At 48.3% G+C, this 20,844-nt stretch overlaps 1 protein-coding gene across 1 annotated transcript in view; it reads left to right on the top strand.

The window, feature by feature from the left end:
• Window positions 1–20,844, top strand: part of LAMA3 (laminin subunit alpha 3) — a 203,758-nt gene that overhangs the window by 24,608 nt on the left and 158,306 nt on the right. The window contains exons 9-15 of the mRNA XM_038766444.1: window positions 501–592; window positions 4,240–4,355; window positions 6,584–6,702; window positions 12,535–12,625; window positions 15,318–15,380; window positions 16,017–16,154; window positions 16,792–16,926. Of these exons, the coding sequence (XP_038622372.1) occupies window positions 501–592; window positions 4,240–4,355; window positions 6,584–6,702; window positions 12,535–12,625; window positions 15,318–15,380; window positions 16,017–16,154; window positions 16,792–16,926 (754 nt within the window). The remainder of the gene's footprint in view (window positions 1–500; window positions 593–4,239; window positions 4,356–6,583; window positions 6,703–12,534; window positions 12,626–15,317; window positions 15,381–16,016; window positions 16,155–16,791; window positions 16,927–20,844) is intronic.

Consider the following 20,844-nt stretch of genomic DNA (forward strand, 5'->3'; position numbering starts at 1 on the left):
ACCTGATCTTCCTCCACTTAGTGAGCTCCACATGGGATCTGATTATCTTGCCTCTATCCCAGCGCAGAGTACAGTGCTTAGCGCATAGAAAGTGCTTAACAAATACCACAGTTGTTATTATTATTATATGCAGACAATAGAGCGTGGCTAGTTAAGGTGTCTGCGTTCGGGATGGGAGTGATACCCAATCCTCTAAAAATTCAACGACCTGGTGCCATCAGTGTTCATTTATTAGTTTTCTCCTGATGTGATTTGGTGAGGAGAGGCAGACCCCTGTGTGGTTGTGGCCACGCTCAGCAGTCTGGTGGCCAAGAGTCAGGGAACGAGCTGTCCTCTTGGCAAGAGGAAGGGCATCCACCGGAGTGGCCAGGGCCCGGGGGTGAGGGGTTTGGGGGCGGCTTGCTGGACGGGGAACAGAGAAAAGGGAGAAGACCGGGACTCGAGGATCCATGCTCACCGCTCCTCCCCAGCCCCATGCCCGTCTTTGTTCTGTCTCCCAGTACTATTACAGCATCAAGGACATCAGCATCGGAGGGCGTTGCGTGTGCAATGGGCATGCTGAAGCCTGCGGTGCCCAAAACCCAGATAACCTGTAAGTAAATCGGGCAGTCTGCCTCTCGGACAAAGTCCAAGCCCCTGACTGCTGGCTTCACAGTTTTTTTTGTGTTTTTCTAAAGGTATCTGTTAAGCTCTTGCACTGTTCTAAGCGCTGGGATAGGCACAGACTAATCAGGTTGGACACAGACCATGTCCCACAGGGGACTCACGGTTTTCATCCCCGTTTACTGAAACATTGAAGAGTGAAGCTACTTGCCCAGGGTCACACAGCAGAAAAGTGGCCGAGTCAGGATTAGAACTCAGGTCCTTCCAACTCCCCGGCCCATGCTTTATCCAGGAGGCCAAGTTCTTCTCCTGCTGTTTCCCTCTTAATTATCCATAATCTTCTCACTCCCCCACAGCATGGAACCTATTGCTCTTCCCAACCAAAACTCCCAACTGTACTTCACCCTCAAATCTGCCTGAAACTCCACCTCCTCCAGGAAGCCTTCCCAGGCTAATTGTCCTCTTATTCCATCAGTAAATCTCAGCTCACGTCTACAGCAATGTATTTATTCATCATCAATTCATTATAGTCTCTCGGTAATAATAAGAGTAATAATGATGGTACTTGTTAAACATTTGCTATGTGCCAAGCAGTGTTCTAGATAATAATAATAATAATAATAATGATGGCATTTATTAAGTGCTTACTATGTGCAAAGCACTTTTCTAAGCGCTGGGAAGGTTACAAGGTGATCAGGTTGTCCCATGTGTGGCTCACAGTCTTCATCCCCATTTTCCAGATGAGGTAACTGAAGCACAGAGAAGTGACTTGCCCAAAGTCACACAGCTGACAATTGGCTGAGCCGGGATTTGAACCTGTGACCTCTGACTCCAAACCCCCGGGCCCTTTCCACTGAGCCACGCTGGGGTAGATCCAAGTCAGTCAGGTTAGACACAATCCCTGTCCCACTCGGGGCTCAAAGTTGAAGTAGGAGGGAGTAGGATTTAATCCCCATTTTACAGATGTGGTAATTAAGGCCTGACAACAGAGAACTTAAGTAACTTTACCAGTCACCCAGCAGACTCATGGCAAGCGGTCTGTTAGTCATATAATTCCCTCTTCTGCTCATGTGTTAGTTTGTGCCAAGTATTTCTCTGAGAAGATTGCCTTTTAAGGGGGTGTTGGGGTTTCCATAAATGTCTCATTTGAAAATTTCTGGACTCATAATAAGCCAGAAATCTGAATTTAAGAGGATAAAAGAGCGCTTAATAAATACCACTGGGTATATACCTATAATTTTGTTTATTTTGATGCTATCGATGCCTGTCTACTTGTTTTGTTGTCTGTCTCCCCCTTCTAGACTGTGAGCCCGTTGTTGGGTAAGGATTGTCTCTCTCTGTTGCCGAACTGTACTTTCCAAGCGCTGCGTACAGTGCTCTGCACACAGTAAGCGCTCAATAAATACGGTTGAATGAATGAATGAAATGCTCTGCGCACAGTAAGTGCTCAATAAATATGATTGATTGAATGAATGAATAAGTGTTATTAGTAGAAAATGGAAAGCAAACTGGACAGGGGACTTGTAGCTGAACACTTTCTGGCTTTCCGAACATACAAATTCCTGAAGTCTGGGTCTCTATTGGACCTGTATTTTCTGAAGATCCAAGTGACAGGGCTGGCCTCCCTGGACCTGGAGATTCGCGGGAAGAAGGCTCACTGAGAACAGGTAGTCCTAGTCCCCCTTCTAGACTGTGAGCCCACCGTTGGGTAGGGACCGTTTCTTTATATTGCCGACTTGTACTTCCCAAGCGCTTAGTACAGTGCTCTGCACACAGTAAGCACTCAATACGATTGAATGAATGAATGAATGAATAGTCTGCTGCTTCTCATCGCTCTCTAAAATGGGTCTCTTAGGGAAGGCGAAGCCGCGGGGCCTAGTTGGAAGAGCCCTGTCCCGGGAGCCAGAGGACCTGGGTTCTAATCACAGCTCCGTCACTTGTCGGTGGTGTGACCTTGGGCAGCTCACCTCCTTCCTCTGTGCCTCAGTTCCCTCATCTACAAAATGGGGACTCAATACCCGCTCTCCTTCCTACTTAGACTGTGAGCCCCATGTGGACCAGATTAGCTTGTATCTACCCCAGAGCTTAAGACAGTGCTTAGCACATGGTAACCACTTAAGCCCGTTGTTGGGTAGGGACCGTCTCTATATGTTGCCAACTTGTACTTCCCAAGTGCTTAGTACAGTGCTCTGCACACAGTAAGCGCTCAATAAATACGATTGAATGAATGTCATGCTTGTGACTTCACTACCTCCCACAGCATTTTTTTAAATAAATCTTACCTTCCTTAATCATTTAACTCTAACTTTTACATACATCTCCTTTTCCTTATTCCTCCTCTCAGCATGCCATAGTGGATAGAGCACAGGCCTGGGGGTCAAAAGGTCCTGGGTTCGTATCCCGGCTCCGCCACTTGTCTGCTGCGTGACCTTGGGCAAATCACTTCACTTCTCTGTGCCTCAGTTACCTCATCTGTAAAATGGGACTTGGGACTGTGAGCCCCACGTGGGACAGGGACTGTGTCCAACCCGATTTGCTTGAATCCATCCCAGCGCTTAGTACAGTGCCTGGCACATAGTAAGCACTTAACAGATACCATCATCGTTATTATTATTATTCTAGTGTCTTGCCCCTCCTGCTAGATTGCATTCAACAAATAATATTAATAGCAATAGTGATGAAGATAATCTTTGTTAAGCGCTTACTATGTGCCAAACACTGTACTAAATGCCAGGAATAATCATCGGGCTGTACATGGAGCTCCCAGGCTAAGTAGGAGGGAGAGCAGGTATTGATTCCGCATCTTACAGATGAGGGAACTGAGGCACAGAGGAGTCAAGTGACTTGCTCATAGGTACTCATCAGGTAAGTAGCAGAGCATGGGAGCAGCATGGCTTAGTGGAAAGAGCCCGGGCTTGGGAGTCACGGGTTGTGGGTTCTAATCCCGGCTCCACCACTTATCAGCGGTGTGACTTTGGGCAAGTCGCTTCACTTCTCTGCGTCTCAGTTACCTCATCTGTAAAAAGGGGGATTAAGACTGTGAGCTGCATGTGGGACAACCTGATTACCTTGTATCTACTCCAGCACTTAGAACAGTGCCTGGCACGTAGTAAGCACTTAACAAATGCCATCATCATCTTCAACATTAGAATTGAGGTCTTCTGACCCACAGGGTCGTGCTTTTTCCACTAGGCCACATCCATTGATCAGTTTGGTCTTAGCCACATCCGTGTGCCCCCAGCCCTTCCTAACCACACAGTAAGCGCTCAGTAAATACGATTGAATGAGTGAATGAATGAATAACCACCTCTCAGCGGTTAAAGAGCGCTGAATTTGTTCATTGAGAAGCAGCGTGGTTTAGGAGTCAGAAGGATCTGGCTTCTAATCCCGGCTCGGTTGCTGTGTGACCTTGGGGAAGTCACTTCACTCCTTTGGGCCTCAGTTACCTCATCTGGGGATTAAGACTGCGAGCCCCACGTGGGACCGGGACTGTGTCTAACCTGATTAGCGTGAATCTACCCCAGCGCTTACAACAGTGCCTGGCACAGAGTAAGCACTTAACATGTACCGTAATTATTTATCGTTGTTGTTGTTATTTTGTTGCTCGGATTCAGCTGCCTTTCCCCAACCCATCAGGTACCAATGTGAGTGCCAACACAACACTTGCGGAGAAAGCTGCGAGCGCTGCTGTCCTGGGTACCACCAAAAGGCATGGCAACCCGCTGAGGTCGGCCATACCAATGCTTGTGAGCGTAAGTAGCCCCCGGAAGCGATTAGAAAGTGACCTGGCATTGCCATATGGTTCAGCCGGCTCTGGTTCAGTCAGTGGTATTTATCAAGTGCTAACCGTGGGCAGGGCTCAGTAATAACAATAACAATGAATAATAATCGTGGTATCTATTAAGCGCTTACTAAGTGCCCAGCACTGTACTAAGCGCTGGCGTGGAGCCAAGCAAATCAGGTTGAACATAGTCCCTGTCCCCCATGGCCCTCCCGGGTGCAAATTCTCAAAGGCACAGCTCCAGAAAAGCAATTATTACTACCACCTATCAAAAGTGATAAACACTTACCCTTCTCCTGTGACCACAGGCTCACGATATTTAGACAAATTAAGGGCTGCCTATAAAGAAAAGATAAATGAAAAACAGATTTGCCCCCAAACAACTGATCACACAGTGTATTAACCAAAATTTCTTCATCACGTAGAAATATTACCTTCGGAAGTAAAAGTGGTATCAAGAAAATACAGTCAGGGTTGCGTTCAAACCTGGAACTGTAGAGTTGTGAACATTTATGGGTGACCGTTCCAGGGCCTGAGTCTGGTTACTGTTACACGGAACTCTCCCAAGAGCTTAGTACAGTGCTCTGCACACAGTAAGTGATCAATAAATTAAATTTCCTGACTGGCTCCTCTTTAAAGTGCCTCCGCTGATCTTTCCCAATGCTAGGGATTTGCACTCTTACTATTACAAATATTTACTGGGCCCATGCTGTACATTGTCAATTTCTTTTGGGCAGTGATCATGTCTACCCAGTTGTTTATAGTGTACTTTCCCAAGCGTTTAGTACAGTCCTGTGCACACAGTAAGCACTCAGTACAACTGAATGAATGAACTGGCAGATGAATTTTGCCAACTGTAAGTCAGAAGATAGCGCTGGCGTATGTGCATTGTGATCAATACTAATGGCTCCGCATCTTTCTTGGGGAATCGTAAAGTCTGCCCATTTGTCTGATTGGCAGAATGTACTTCAGGCTTGCAAAAATTAGAAAAACACTTATGGAATTTAGGCATGTTAGAGCTTAGCTGAATTCCTGTGGCATCTTGCTGTATAATAATAATAATGGCATTTATTAAATGCTTACTATGTGCAAAGCACTGTTCTAAGCGCTGGGGAGATTACAAGGTGATCAGGTTGTCCCACGGGGGGCTCACAATCTTAATCCCCATTTTACAGATGAGGGAACTGAGGCACAGAGAAGTGAAGTGACTTGCCCAAGGTCACACAGCTGACAACTGGCAGAGCCGGGATTCGAACCCATCACCTCTGACTCCAAAGCCCGGGCTCTTTCCACTGAGCCACGCTGCTTCTCTTGTATGAAAGGCAAATGTTGCCCCCTCAGAAACAGGTGACAAGTAAAAACTACAGAACTCTAGTCCTTTTTGGGTTTTTGTTTTTTTTTTGGAAGAGCTGAAGAGAAAGTAAAATATACAGCACAAAAGCTTTCAAAACACAAAGTCATGAACCCAGAAAATACTTATTTTTTTACATTTATTTATTTATTTATACTTCTGTTCACCTCTCCTCTTGGGTTCATAATTCAATAAGCAATTTTATTAATGCACAAAAGATAGATATAGACACCCAGGCATACAGTCATACAGAGAGGCAGAGGCAGTGATGTTCACCCAGAGTCACACATGCGTGCACATGCATGTACACAACAATTACTTAGGGAAATTAGCAGATGTGTTCTAGGTGACATTTTTGCCTGGTCCACGAGGGAGTACAGTTTTTCTTGATGAAAAATAAGAATGTTCCTTCCTGAATTAAAGGTAAGATTTCACCCATTTTCTGAAAAACTAATAATTGTGGGGTTTTTTTGGTCATTTTTTCTGAACCTGAGACATGATACGTTTTTATTGAGGGAAATTGGTTTTTTTAACAGGGAAGAGACCCCTACCATTAAACTCTAAGAATTGGTCCTCTTTCGGTTTGAGGTTGCACCTTGGGTTAAATGCGCAAAAGGCCCGCGGGGAAAGCGTTTTTGTTTCTGGAAATGTTTGCTTGCACAGTGCTGCTTGTGGGAGATGAGCTCATTTTGGGCAGAGAATGTGACTGTGTATTGTTCTATTGTATTCTCCCAAGTACGTAGTACAGAGCATTGCACACGGTAAGCGCTTGATAAATACAGTTGAATGAGCGAATGAGATGATCTTGGGCGAACCGGAACATTGATGGAGTGTATCCCTCCCCTCAGCTTGCAACTGTCACGGACACAGCACGGCCTGTTACTACGACCCAGAGGTTGAGCTGCGCAGAGAAAGCTTGAATGTCCATGGCCTCTACGAAGGAGGTGGAGTCTGCATTAATTGCCAGGTAAGCCAAGCGACCCTTTCCCAGTCAGTGAATCCTGAAAAGCAATGCCCCGTGAAGCTCGCATCTTTACCCTTCTTTTGAGGAAGAGGCAGTTTGGAACAACTTTCCACCCTGCCTGACTCACCTGGTCTCGCTGATTTCTCTGTGTCTGTTTTTTCTGTGGTATTTGTTAAGCGCTTACTATGCACCAGGCCACTGTTCTGAGCGCTGGGGCAGATACAAGGTCAGATGCAGACAGACACACTTTAGGCTCACGGTCTTAAGTAGGAGGGAGAATAGGTATTACAACCCCGCTTTGCTGCTGAGGAAACTGAGACATGGAGAAGTCAAGTGATTTATCCAAGGTCACCCAGCAGGCAAGCGGCAGAGCTGGGATTAGAACTCAGGTCCTCTACCTCCAGTCCCTTGTTTTATCCACTGGGCCAGGCTGCTTCGCTTATCAGATCTTTCTTGCCCACATCAGACCTTTCTTGCCCACATCAGACCTTTCTTGCCCACATCAGATCTTTCTTACCCACATCAGACCTTTCTTGCCCACATCAGGTCTTCCTCGGCCACATCAGATCTTCCTTGGCCACATCAGATCTTCCTTGCCTCATCTGAGGTTTTTTTTCCCCTTTTTTTATGGTATTCGTTAATTCGTTAAGGCTCACAGTCTTAATCCCCATTTTACAGATGAGGGAACTGAGGCACAGAGAAGTTAAGTGGCTTGTTCAAGGTCACACGGCAGACAAGTGGCGGTCCTCTGTGTATGACCTCTGTGCCTCAGTTTCCTCATCTGTAAATTGGGGATTCAATACCTGTTTTCCCTCCTACTTAGATTGTGAGACCCATGTGGGACAGGGACTGCGTCCAATCTGATCAGCTTGTGTCTACCCCAGACCTTAGTACAGTGCCTGGCACTTACTATGTGCCAGGCAGTCTTGGGTAGATACAGGCTAATCAGGTTGTGCACAGTCCACGTCCCACATGGGGTTCACAGTCTTACTCCCCATTTTACAGTTGAGGCAACTGAGGCACAGGAAAGCCAAGTGACTTACCCACCCAGCAGGCAAGTGGCAGAGCGGGGATTATAATCCAAGTCCTTCTGATTCTCAAGCCCACACTCTAAACTCTAGGCCACGCTGCTTCTCTAGATTCTTTTCTGAAACTCCATCTCCCCGTGTCCTTTTACCATTTTCTACTCAGGATGGTTACGGTCATTTAGACTGTGAGCCCACTGTTGGGTAGGGACTGTCTCTATATGTTGCCAATTTGTACTTCCCAAGCGCTTAGTACAGTGCTGTGCACACAGTAAGGGCTCAATAAATACGATTGATGATGATGATGATGATTTCAGTCACTGCGCTTTTCCCGGTTCCGGAAGCCTGCCGGCACCATGTGACCCATAACCCTTTGCTCTCCTTCAACTCTCCCGTTCAGCCTACTTCCAAATCCTGGTGGTTCTTCCTTTGCCAACACCATCTCCTGAATCCTCCCCTCCCTCGCCACCCAAACAACTGCCACTTTGATTCAAGCTCTGCTTGCATGGTGGTTCGACCATCATGTCAGCCTCCTCACTGGCCTCCCTGCTTGCAGCCTCTCCCACCTACCATCTGGACTAGAAACTGCTACAAGAACCATCTTCCCGAAGTGTCACTCTCCACCGTCGGCTCCTCCAATCCCTCTGCGTCAAACAAAAGCCCCGGCGTGGTTCGAGGCTCTTTACTGCCTCACCCTCACGTTCGAATCCCGGCTCTGCCAGTTGCCTGCTGGATAATAATGCCGACAATTATGGTATTTGTTAAGCACTTACTATGTGCCAAGTGCTGTTCTGAGCGCTGGGATAGAAACAAGGTATTCAGGTTGTCCCAGGTGGGGCTCACAGTCTTAATCCCCATTTTACAGATGAGGGAACTGAGGCACAGAGAAGTTAAGTGGCTTGTTCAAGGTCACACAGCAGACAAGTGATGGACCTCTGTGTATGACCTCTGTGCCTCAGTTTCCTCGTCTGTAAAACGGGGATTCAATACCCGTTTTCCCTCCTACTTAGATTGTGAGACCCATGTGGGACAGGGACTGTGTCCAATCTGATCAGCTTGTGTCTACGCCAGACCTTAGTACAGTGCCTGGCACATAGTAAACACTTATATATCACAAAACCTTGAGATGAGATAAGGAAGATATCATGTGAGAAGTGATAAAGCACAGACCTAGGAGTACACAGTAAGTATCCATTCATTCGTTCAATCGTATTTATTGAGCACTTACTATGTGCAGAGCACTGTACTAAGCGCTTGGGAAGTACAAGGTGGCAACATATAGAGATGGTCCCTAACCAACAACAGGCTCACAGTCTAGAAATACAGTACAGAAATACAGTGTACGGAAATACAGTTCAGTAAATACAGTTGATTGATCGGGTGGAACAAAGAGAGGGAAGTAGTGGGTGAAAAGAGCACCTAATCATCATCATCATCATCATTATTATTATTATTTGTTAATCACTTACTATGTGCCAGGCACTGAACGAAGATAATCAGCTCAAGATTCAAGGTAATCAGGTTGGACACTGTGTCTGTCCCCCATGGGGTTCACAGCCTCAAGGGGAGGGAGAACAGGAATTGAATCCCGATTTGACAGATGAGGAAACTGAAGCTTAATGAAATGACCTGACCTGCTGTAGGTCTCACAGCAAGCAAGTAGCAGAGCCAGGATTAGAACCCAGGTCCTCTGACTCCCAGCCCTGTGCTGATTCTGCTAGGCCTCGCTGCTTCTCAAAACCGAGGAATGGCATCAGCTGTGGCACTTGGTCCACAGATGGGCCATCCAATTTTCTCAACCTCCTCTTTGGACAGCTGAATTGGGTGGAGGGGAGAGCCGGCAAAGAGAGCGGAAGGAACCCTGAAAGACTTGCCAGGGGACAATTTCCAGTAACTGAGAATGGGAGTCCCGTAGGGGACAGGGATGGATGGTGTCCAACTTAATTAGCTTGTATCTACCCCAGGCTTAGAACAGTGATTCATAGTGAGTGTTTAGTAAACACCATAAAAAACCCTAGTGTTGAGCAGGATTGTCAGGAAGCAACGACCGGAGTTCGATGTTTGGGTAGATGGGAAGAGGTGAATATAACCTTTTGGGGCAAGAACCCAAAAGAGGCAGAGCTTCTTCCAAGGGCAGCAGCGTGGCCTAGTGGGTAGAGCACGGGCCTTGGAAGTTAGAAGGACGTAGGTCTAATCCTGGGTCCGCCGCTCATCTGCTGAATGACCTTGGGCAAGTGACTTCACTTCTCTGTGCCTCAGTTACCTCATCTGTAGAATGGAGATTAAGAGTGTGAGTCTCCTGTGGGACGTGGACTGTGTCCAACCTGATCAGCTTGTATCTACCCAGTGCTTAGAACAGTGCCTGGCACATAGTGAGTGCTTAACAAATAAATGAATAAAAGGGCAGGCTCCCTCCCTCCTGCCCCCTCCAGCCAATGGGGAAAAGGATTGTGGGGACACACTCTGCCTTAGAATCCGAGGAGGGGAAAAGTGGCAGCATCTTGAACGGATAAGGAAATGGAGGGCTGAACCAGGAATGGCCTGGAGCCAAAAGAGGGGTCTGGGAGGAAATGGAATCAGAGAATCACGGTTCCAAGTCAAGGGGAGGCCCTTGGAAAAGACCCCCGGCAGATCTTTGTTAGGAGTTGATGAACCCGGTCTCGGTGGGATTGGGATTAGATCCATGGATGATTGGTCCCTGCCGGTCATCTGAGTTAGGGATGGAGAAGGGAAAGTGAGGTGTTGGTGGCCGATTCCTACCCAAGCGGGAGATGGAAGGACATCCCGGGAGTCAGAAGGACCTTGGTTCTAATCCTGGCTCTGCTGCTTCTCTGCTGTTCGACCTCGGGCAGATCATTTCACTTCTTTGTGTCACAGTTCCCTCATCTGTAAAATGGGGATGTGAGCCCCATGTGGGATAATAATGACAATGGTATTGAAGCGCTTCTTATGTGCCAGGCACTGTGCTAATCGCTGGGGTGGATACAAGCAAATCGAGTTGCAAACAGTCCCTGTCCCTTGTGGGGCTCACAGTCTCAATTCCTATTTTACAGATGAGGTAACTGAGGCACAGAGAAGTGAAGGACTTGCCCAAGGTCACACAGCAGACAAATGGTGGTGCTGGGAGTAGAATCCATGACCTTCTGACTCCCAGGGACACACTCTATCCACTACGCCATTCTGCTTCCTCCACTGTGTCCAGCTGATTAACATGTCTCTATCCCAGTGCTCTATACAGTGCCTGGAACATAGTAAGCACTTAACAAGTACCTTTTTAAAAAAAGACCAGCATGTGGTCCCTCCCAGTGTCCTGTCCCTGATGGATTACGGGACTGACCCCGGATGGCATGATGGCATCTAGCATGGTCTTACGCTCGTGGGCACCTGGCCGATATAGAGTAATGTAGACCGTTTGATCAGGGCCTGGGCTGAGGTTAGAGGTTTGCTGGGCCAAAAAGCCTGGGGTAAATTTATTTTTCCTGCTGCAAAACATCACCTGGTCACGTTTCAAGTTGAGGACAAAATCCATCACCATTTTCCCTGATTTTTAAAACCTTAGTTGACCCAATAGAGCAAATAATAATGATGGCATTTATTAAGCGCTCACTATGTGCAAAGCACCGTTCTAAGCGCTGGGGAGGTTACAAGGGGATCAGGTTGTCTCATGGGGGGCTCAGTCTTAATCCCCATTTTACAGATGAGGTAACTGAGGCCCAGAGACGTGAAGTGACTTGCCCAAAGTCACACAGCTGACAATTGGCAGAGCCAGGATTTGAACCCATGACCTCTGACTCCAAAGCCCGGGCTCTTTCCACTGAGCCATGCTGCTTCTCAAATGGAGAAGCAGCAGAAAGAGCATCAGCTTGGGAGTCAGAGCATCTGGGTTCTAATCCTGGCTCTGCCACCTGGTTGCTGTGTGACCTTGGGCACGTCACTTCACTTCTCTGGGCCTCGGTTACCTCATCTGGAAAATGGGGATGAAGACGGCGAATCCCCTGTGGGACTCGGTCCAAACTGACTAGCTTGAGTCTACCTCAGGACTTAGTACAGAGCCTGGCACATAGTAAGCGCTGAACAAATACCATTTAAAAAAATAAATTGATCGTAGGGCACAGGGGGAGGGAAAGATCGCTAAATTCATCCCCATGTCTCAGGGTGGAACAGGGCCCGTTTCATCATGAATCTTTTGTAGATTCTTTCACCACTCCACACCCACCGCCTCCACTCCTTTCCAGAAGATGGAGAAAGCAGGGCTGAGCTGGCCTGTGCCACGCTCACCTTGAAAAATGGGCACTGCCCGTCTCTAATTTGGTTTTGCAGGAATTTACGAGCATTAGCCAGAAAGCCTAATTAGAGGTCCTGGCGCTCCGTGGATGACACACTTGAAGATTAGCTTCCTTTTTTTCCACTTGCGCAATGGAAATCTTTTCATGGATGAAGAACTCAGAAAAGGAGGAAAATGAGAGAGGAGGCTTTGCATGGGATGGCCTCTTGGGAAACCGACAATAATGTCGCTGGTCCATGTTCTTTTTCTGCGGTTCCATCTGCGTGAAGTGCATTATTTATCAGCATGGGGGTATTGGTTGTCAGGATTGTGAGATGTGGAGGGTTGAAAGCCAGAAAGAGAGAGCATTTCCTGGGTGGTGGTGGTGGCTGGCTCTCCGCTGGGAGTCTTTACCCAAAGCTTTGCAGTTGGCCTAGATTGAAATGAGGTTGATTTTCCTGCTGTTCCCCATGGGAGCCACTTTGCTGTGGCTTAGGGATCCCACCCAACTGCTTTCCCTCTCAACTGTTCTTTCTCTCCCACTAGCACAACACTGCTGGCGTTAACTGTGAGAAATGCGCCCACAGCTACTATCGTCCAGACGGGGTTCCTGTAGAATCGCCCCATGGCTGTATCCGTGAGTCCTCACCTTCCCGGTGCACGCAAGCTCTTCTTCCCTCCCTCCCTCCCTCCCTCTATCTCTCTCTCTCTCTTCCTCCCCTTCCTTTCCTTCCTCTCCTTCACTTCATTCCTCCCCCTTCGCTTCCTTGCTTCCTTTCTCCCCCTTCACCTCCTTCCTCCCCTTTCGCTGTCTTCCTCCCCCTTCTCTTCCTTCCTCTCTTCTTCCTCCTTCCCTTCCTTCCTCCCTTCGACCCCCTTCACTTCCATCCTTCTCCTTCCCTTCCTTCCTCCCTCCCTCTCTCCCTTCCTTCTTCCCACTTCCCAGCACTGCCTAGTGGAAAGAGCATGGGCTTGGGAGTCAGAGGACGTGGGTTCTAATCCCGGCTCCGCCACTTGTCCGCTGTGTGACTTTGGGCAAGTCACTTCACTTCTCTGTGCCTCAGTTACCTCACTTGTAAAATGGGGATTAAGACTGAGCCCTATGTGGGACATGGACTGTGTCCAACCTGATTACTTTGTATCTACACCAGCACTTAGAACAGTGCCTGGTACAAAGTAGGCATTTAACAAATGCCATTATTTTTCATCCTTTCCTCCCTCCCTCCATCCTCCTCCCTCCTCCCTCCCCCTTCCCTTCCTTCCTCCCTCTCCCTTCCCTCCCTTCCCCTCTCCCCCTTCTCTTCCTTCCTTTCCGCCCCCACTGGAGCTGGTCTGTTTAGCTAATCTGGCTAATTCCCCCCCTCCACTCTCATTGGGCCGGCAAGAGGTTTGGAGGCTGTGGGGCCCACCATCTTTCTGCCTCATCCCTATGCTTGCCCATTGTCCCAAGCTTTCTTTGCCCCACACCGAAAGGGCCCAGTTTTCCAGAAGCTGTGGTGCCATCAGATTCTTTTTAGACCCCTCCAAGGACCCCTCAAAGTCTTTGTCATATCCTCTGAGGGGCGAGGCAGTTGAGGTGGGGAGAGACCCTTCATCTCCATGCCCACCCGTCAGTCAATCATATTTATTGAGTGCTCACTGTATACTAAGTTAATGATAATTATAATTATGGTACTTGTTAAGCACTTCTTATGTGCCAAGCACTATTCTTGGGATAGTACAGTCCCTGTCCCACATTGGGCTCACATCCTTAATCCCCATTTTTTACAGATGAGGTAACTGAGTTCCCAAGTGTTAGAGTTGGCTGATGAGGTGGCATGGCTCCGACGGCTGGGAAATCCATCAGGAAAAGCGTATTGGAGGAGGTGGGATTTTTAGGAGGGCTGAAAGTGGAAATGGCCAACAGGGTGGCTAGAGGATTATCAGCGAGGAATCCCTCCTGGAGAAGCTGATGGAGAAGACCAGTGAAGAGGACAGGGGCCCCTGCCTCAGGGTTCCTACTGGGAGATACTCAACACATCCCCCCTGTAGCAAGGAAATGGCTTTGTGACTTGTGTATGTATTTGTTGCCCTAATGGCCCCACCGTGGAGGGAGCCGCTAGGTCCAGAGCCGTGGGGAGGCCTTGTTTTTGGATCAGCATCTCTTCCCACCAGCCTGGTTGGTCTGCCCCCTTCCTCCAGACTGGAAGCTCACTGTGGGCGGGGAATGTGTCTGTTTATTGTTAGATTCTACTTTCCCAACCACTTAGTACAGTGCTGTGCACACAGTAAGCACTCAACAAATACAACTGACTGACTGCGTGAAGAGTGTGTGTGTGCTTGTGCAGATATGCAAGTGTGTATGTATCTGGGTGTGTGTGTTTGCATACTCACACAAGTACGTACTTGTGTGCATGTGAATGACTGTAAGCATGTCTATATGCTTACAGCATGCTATATGCTAAGGCAGCATGGCTCAGTGGAAAGAATACAGGCTTTGGAGTCAGAGGTCGTGGATTATGAATCCCGGCTCTGCCACATGCCTACTGTGTGACCTTGGGCAAGTCACTTCACTTCTCTGAGCCTCAGTTCCCTCATCTGTAAAATAGGGATTAAGACTGTGAGCCCTGCATGGGACAACCTGATCACCTTGTATCCCCCCAGCGCTTAGAACAGTGCTTTGCTCATAGTAAGCGCTTAACAAATGCCATTATTATTATTATTATTATTATATGAGTGTGTGCATGTCTACAAGTGTGTTTTTGTATGTACAAGAATTTAAGCATGTCTGGGTATGTTTTGCAGGTATAAGCATGTGTTTGTATGTGCAAGTGTGTCAGTGTGTCTGTATAGGTGTGTTAGCATGCCTGTACAAGTGTGTTGTGTATAGGTACAAGTATGTGTCACTGGGGTGTGTGTTTGCATCTGTGCAAGTATGTTAAGTGAATCCATGTGTGTTTGTATATCTGAACATGTAAGTCCGATAGCGTGTATTTATGGGTTTGAATGTCAGTGTATGGATCTGAAGCAGTGTGGCTTAGTGGAAAGAACCTGGGCTTGGGAGTCAGAGGTTGTGGGTCCTAATCCCGGCTCTGTCACTTGTCTGCTGTATGACTTTGGGCAAGTCACTTCACTTCTCTGTGCCTGTTACCTCATCTGTAAAATTGGGATTAAGACCGTGAGCCTCACGTGGGACAACCTGAATACCTTGTATCTATCCCAGCGCTTAGAACCGTGCTTGGCACATAGGAAGCGCTTAACAAATACCATCAGTATTATTTTTGTTGGCACTAACGCTTGAAAGCCAAGAGACTCCATGTAAATCTGGATTTCTATTGCTTTTTCTCCAGGAATCCCTATATATCAGACCCCAACTCCCGGACCAGAAGCTCCTGAAGCTGGACATATTCAAGGCAAGAATCCTCTTCTTTTGGGAGGAGTCTTGGCATTTCCCCCGCCCCAGCTCCCCCAAGAGCCCCCAGGTCAGCGTCTGCCTCAGATTCGTCACTTCTTTAGCCCACCCAGCTGCTCCCCGGGAGCCTTCTCCTCGAATGGCCAAGTCCGGGAAGTTACCGCAGGGCTTAGTGTGCAGCGCTAGAAGGGCAGACATGGGTTAGCCCTGAGGAGAGGCCCTCAGGCTAGAGCAGTGGACTTCTTTGGGATGTTCTGTTGAGCAGTTCCACATCCCATCCCTGGCCTTGCCAAACCCCAAGAGATTCTCCGCAGGTTGGAGCTCCTGGCTGGGATACTGGGGGGTTTTGGTGCCAAGTAAAAGTGGTTTTTTGCCGGAACTCCTTAGCTCTGTCTCTCTGGCTTTCCAGTGGTGAGTTTGAGAGCAAGCTAGAGCATGGGCCCGGGAATCAGAAGGACCTGGGTTCTAATCCCGGCTCTGCCACTTGTCTGCCCTTTGTCCTTGGCCAAGTCAGAGCCAAGGTGAGCAGGTTCCCGGCTTGCCCCACCAGTGTTCTAGGGTTTCAAATGCAACACGATGGCAAGAGCGGGCAGAAGGGTAACTGCGCATGTCTCTCACGGGGCCATGATGATTTCAGCTTGCCAGTGCCACGGCGTAGGAGTGCTGGATGGCCGATGCCACCAGGAGACGGGGCACTGCCTGTGCCAACGAGGGTTTCGGGGCTCCACCTGTGAGGAGTGCGAGGTTGGACATTTCCAGTACCCGCTCTGCCAGCGTAAGTACCAGCACTCAGCCTCTGCCCGGGCCAGGGTGTTGTTTCATTCTGTCGTGTTTGTTGAGTCTAATTCCTCCCTCTCCTGCCTCAGAGCTATAAAGGTTCGTGTTTCCATTGAAAATGGGCTTTTGAAGACCACATGACTGACACCCACATTGGCTCCAAGCCCAGCCCAGAGGCTTGTGACTTGTCACAAGTAATTAGGCATCTTCATCCTCCCCTGTGAGATGCCCAGGAGAGACTGCTAATTCATGGGGTAGAAAGCCAAGTTGGCTGTGAACCCAAGGACCCCTGGTTTCGTACTGCCGCGCAGGCCCAAAGAGCAGCAGCTGGGCCACTAGGTCCTTTTCTTCAGCTTCCCTTTTTCTCCCAGTTTTGAAGAACAGGCCAGATCCCTAACTCAGACTCTGCAAATTCAAAATTGGTGATAATTCAAACTGCAGTGAGGTTGGTTCCAGACTGCTCGTGCATCTCAAGGAGCATGAGAATCCAGGGCTCCCTGGGACAAGAAGGAAGAGAGAGAGATGAACGAGATACTCAGAGATGAGAAGGGAAGAGGGCAGAGGCAGAGAGTGGGATGAAATCAAAGGACAGCTAAGGAAGCAGGATTCCCCTGAACCTCATCTCCTTTTTCCAGAGTGTGAGTGTGACCCAGCCGGGGTCATCCCGGAAATCTGCGACTTCTGGGGGAAGTGCCTGTGCCGCTCTGGGGTTGGCGGGACCCACTGCGATACCTGCCTTTTGGGATTCCACTCGTTCCCCTCCTGCCAAGGTACGTGCCACACCACGCGGACTTCGTCGGGCGAACAATTCTGGGCAGGGGGAGGGGGTCCCCAGTCCTCCAGCTGGCAGGCCTGCAGTTTTATTAGCTGAGCACTAAAACGGGGCTTTGCTTGGGCTTGAGCGGTTTGGTGTGAGGACTCCCAGTAAGGCTTGTGTTGTGAGTGTTGTCATGTCCATTTTAAAGACAGACACTCCAACTGGAAGAGGAAAACATCAGGCCACACAGCTGGACAGGACAGGCGTCCTGATCCCCCTCGCCAACCCCCCACGAGACCACATCTCCCCTCTCCCACAGCTTGTGTGGGGCAGTCATGCGGTCAGGCAAGGCAATGACCAGTGGCCGGCTAGTGGTTCACCTCGGGGCGATTGCCCACAAATGGGGGAGAGATCAAGGAGGAAATGAACTGATGTCTCTTGTCTGGGGTAACTGGGTTTTAAGTGGTTATATGGGCAGAGCACTGTACTCTGTAGTGGGCATTGGGGTGATTCCATGAAACTCAGCTAAGACCCAGTCAGTGGCCCCAAGGGACTCCCTTTCTAAGCATGGAGAACAAGACACACAGAACAGAGAAGCAGTGTGACGTAGTGGAAAAAGCATGCCGGCTCTACCACTTGTCTGCTTTGTGACCTTGGACAGGTTACTTAACTTCACTGTGCCTCCGTTTCCTCATTTCTAAAATTATGATTAAATCCTACTCACGGAGACCGTGGGCCTTATGTGGGACAGGAATCGTGTCCAACCTGATGATTTTGTATCGATCCCAGTGCTAGGTTCAGCACATAATAATAAATAATAATGATGGCATTTATTAAGCACTTACTATGTGCAAAACACTCTTCTAAGCACTGGGGAGGTTCCAAGGTGATCAGGTTGTCCCACGGGGTGGGGGGGTTCACAGTCTTAATCCCCATTTTACAGATGAGGTAACTGAGGCACAGAGAAGTGAAGTGACTTGCCCAAAGTCACACAGCTGACAATTGATGGAGGCGGGATTTGAACTCATGACCTCTGACTCCAAAGCCCGTGCTCTTTCCACTGAGCCAAGCAAGCACTTAAAAAATACCATTAAAAAAAAAAAAGATACAGGAGAGCAGAATGTGGAATGCATAAGAAGCAGAAGAGATCAAGACATTTATCCCTAAAATCCACTGCCGGTCCCAGGATGCTTCCTGCTATTTTCCATTTTCGGGATGGGGGATTTCCAGTCAGAATGTTTCTGTTCTGCCATGGATCTAGCCAAAATGACCTAGTTGGGCTTCCTTTTTTTTTTTTTTTTTTTTGTGTGTGTGTGTGTGGTATTTGTTAAGCACTTACTGTGTGCCAGGCACTGTACTAAGCGCTGCAGTAGATGGAAGGTAATTAGGTTGGCCACATCCCTGTCCCACATGGGGTTCACAGTCTCCACAATCTCCAACAATCTCCAGCTTGGCTCAGTGGAAAGAGCAAGGACTTGGGAGTCAGAGGTCATGGATTCTAATCCTGGCTCCTCCACTTGTCAGCTGTGTGGCTTTGGGCAAGTCACTTAACTTCTCTGAGCCTCAGTTCCCTCATCTGTAAAATGGGGTTTAAGACTGCGAGCCCCATGTGGGACAACCTAATCACCTTCACATATAGTAACTGCTTATCAAATGCCATCATATTTTTCAAGTGCTTAGTACAGTGCTCTGCACACAGTAAGCACTCAATAAATACGATTGAATGAATGAATCTCCATTTTACAGATGAGGGAACTGAGTCACAGAGAAGTGAAGTGACTTGCCCAAGGCCACACGTCTTATCCTCTAAACTGTAAGCTCATTGTGGGCAGGGAATGTGTCTTTATTGTTGCATTGTATTCTCCCAAGCGCTTAGTACAGGGTTCTGCACATAATAAGCGCTCACTAAATAAGACTGAATGAATGAAAGTGGTTTTGTCTGCAGCTGGGACTCATTCTCCCCCACTAGGTTTATGGATTTTGGAAGCAGCCTCTGAGATCTTGGGACAGTAAAACCAGAGCCATATGTGCATATATTCTCCATATATGGAGAAGCAGCGTGGCTCCGTGGAAACAGCACGGGCTTCGGAGCCAGAGGTCATGGGTTCAAATCTCGGCTGTGTGACTTTGGGCAAGTCACTTAACTTCTCTGTGCCTCAGTTACCTCATCTGTAAAATGAGGATTAAGACTGTGAGCCCCCCGTGGGACAACCTGATCACCTTGTAACCTCTCCAGCACTTAGAACAGTGCTTTGCACATAGTAAGCGCTTAATAAATGCCATTATTATTATTATTATTATTATTATTATACGTGCTTCGGGTTCCTCCCCTCCACCATGCCCTGTCCCGGATCCAGTCCTGGGTTTCTGTTTCCTATTAGAGGCTCCGCTGGACGCCAGGCCTGCTCATGCCTTCACTCTGGCCCGCTTACTCAGAGTTACAGTCACGACATTTTTTCTCCTCAAGGCAGAGTGGGGAGATTCTGGGCAATTCCAGCATTTGGAAAATACTCCCGGGAGACAGGTGATGGGGAGCTCAGACAACGGTAACTCCCCGGGGGGCCCTGCGGGGATGCATGAGCAGCGTGGCTCAGTGGAAAGAGCCTGGGCTTTGGAGTCAGATGTCATGGGTTCAAATCCCGGCTCCGCCCATTGTCATCTGTGTGACTTTGGGCAAGTCACTTAACTTCTCTGTGCCTCAGTTCCCTCATCTGTAAAATGGGGATTGAGACTGTGAGCCCCACGTGGGACAACCTGATCACCTTATACCCCCCCCCAGCTCTTAGAACAGTGCTTTGCACATAGTAAGAGCTGAACAAATACCATCATTATTATTATTATTATGACCCAGACCTTATTAAGTGTTTTATATGTGCCAGGCAGTATTCTCCCTCATCATATCAAGCAGACACTCTCCCCACAGCCTTCAAAGCCTTATCGAAGGCACGTCTCTTCCAAGAAACTTTTCCTGACTAAGCCGTCCTTTCCTCTTCTCTTACTCACTTCTGCGTCACCCTGACGTACTCTCTTTATTGATCCCCTCTCCCAGGCCCCCAGCACTTACGTCCCTATCTGTAATTTATCAATATTAATGTCTGTCTGTCTCCTCTAGACTGTAAGGTCATTGTAGTTAGGGATTGTGTCTGTTTGTTATATTGTACTCTTCCAAGCGCTTAGTACAGTACTCTGCACACAGTGCTCAGTAAATACAATTGACTGACTTGACTAAGCGCTGCGGTAGATACAAGCTAATCAGGTTGGACACAGTCCTTGTCCCATATGGGGCTCACAGTCTTAATCCCCATTTTACAGTTGAGGTAACTGAGGGACAGAGAAGTGACTTTCCCAAGGTCACACAACAGACAATAATAATAATGATGGTATTTGTTAAGCACTTACTATGTGCAAAGCATTATTCTAAGTGCTGGGGGGATACAAGCTGATCAGGTTGTCCCACGGGGGGCTCACAGTCTTAATCCCCATTTTACAGATGAGGGAACTGAGGCCCAGAGAAGTGAAGTGACTTGCCCAAAGTCACACAGCTGACAATTGGCGGAGCCGGGATTTGAACCCATGACCTCTGACTCCAAAGCCTGGGCTCTTTCCATTGAGCCACACTGCTTCTCTAAATGGCAGGACAAGTGGCAAGGCTCATATTAGAATCCAGATCCTTCTGACTCTCGGGTCCACTAGACCACACTACTTCTCTAAATGACTTTCCAAAGTCACCGAATACATCAGGGTAGGGTTAGGACCAGAACTCAGGGAGTCTCTTGTCTCCCAGCAACATGCTCTTACCAATAGGCCACACTCCTTGACTCCTGGAGTGCAATCCGGATTTTCTTGGAAGTGAGATGAACACTTTCACTTTCCCGGATGATCCCATCAGCTCACCTCTCCTGGCCTGTCCCCAGCCTCATCAGCTCCACCT

This window comes from Tachyglossus aculeatus, chromosome 25 (genome assembly GCF_015852505.1).
Source record: "Tachyglossus aculeatus isolate mTacAcu1 chromosome 25, mTacAcu1.pri, whole genome shotgun sequence".
Classification (NCBI taxonomy): domain Eukaryota; kingdom Metazoa; phylum Chordata; class Mammalia; order Monotremata; family Tachyglossidae; genus Tachyglossus; species Tachyglossus aculeatus.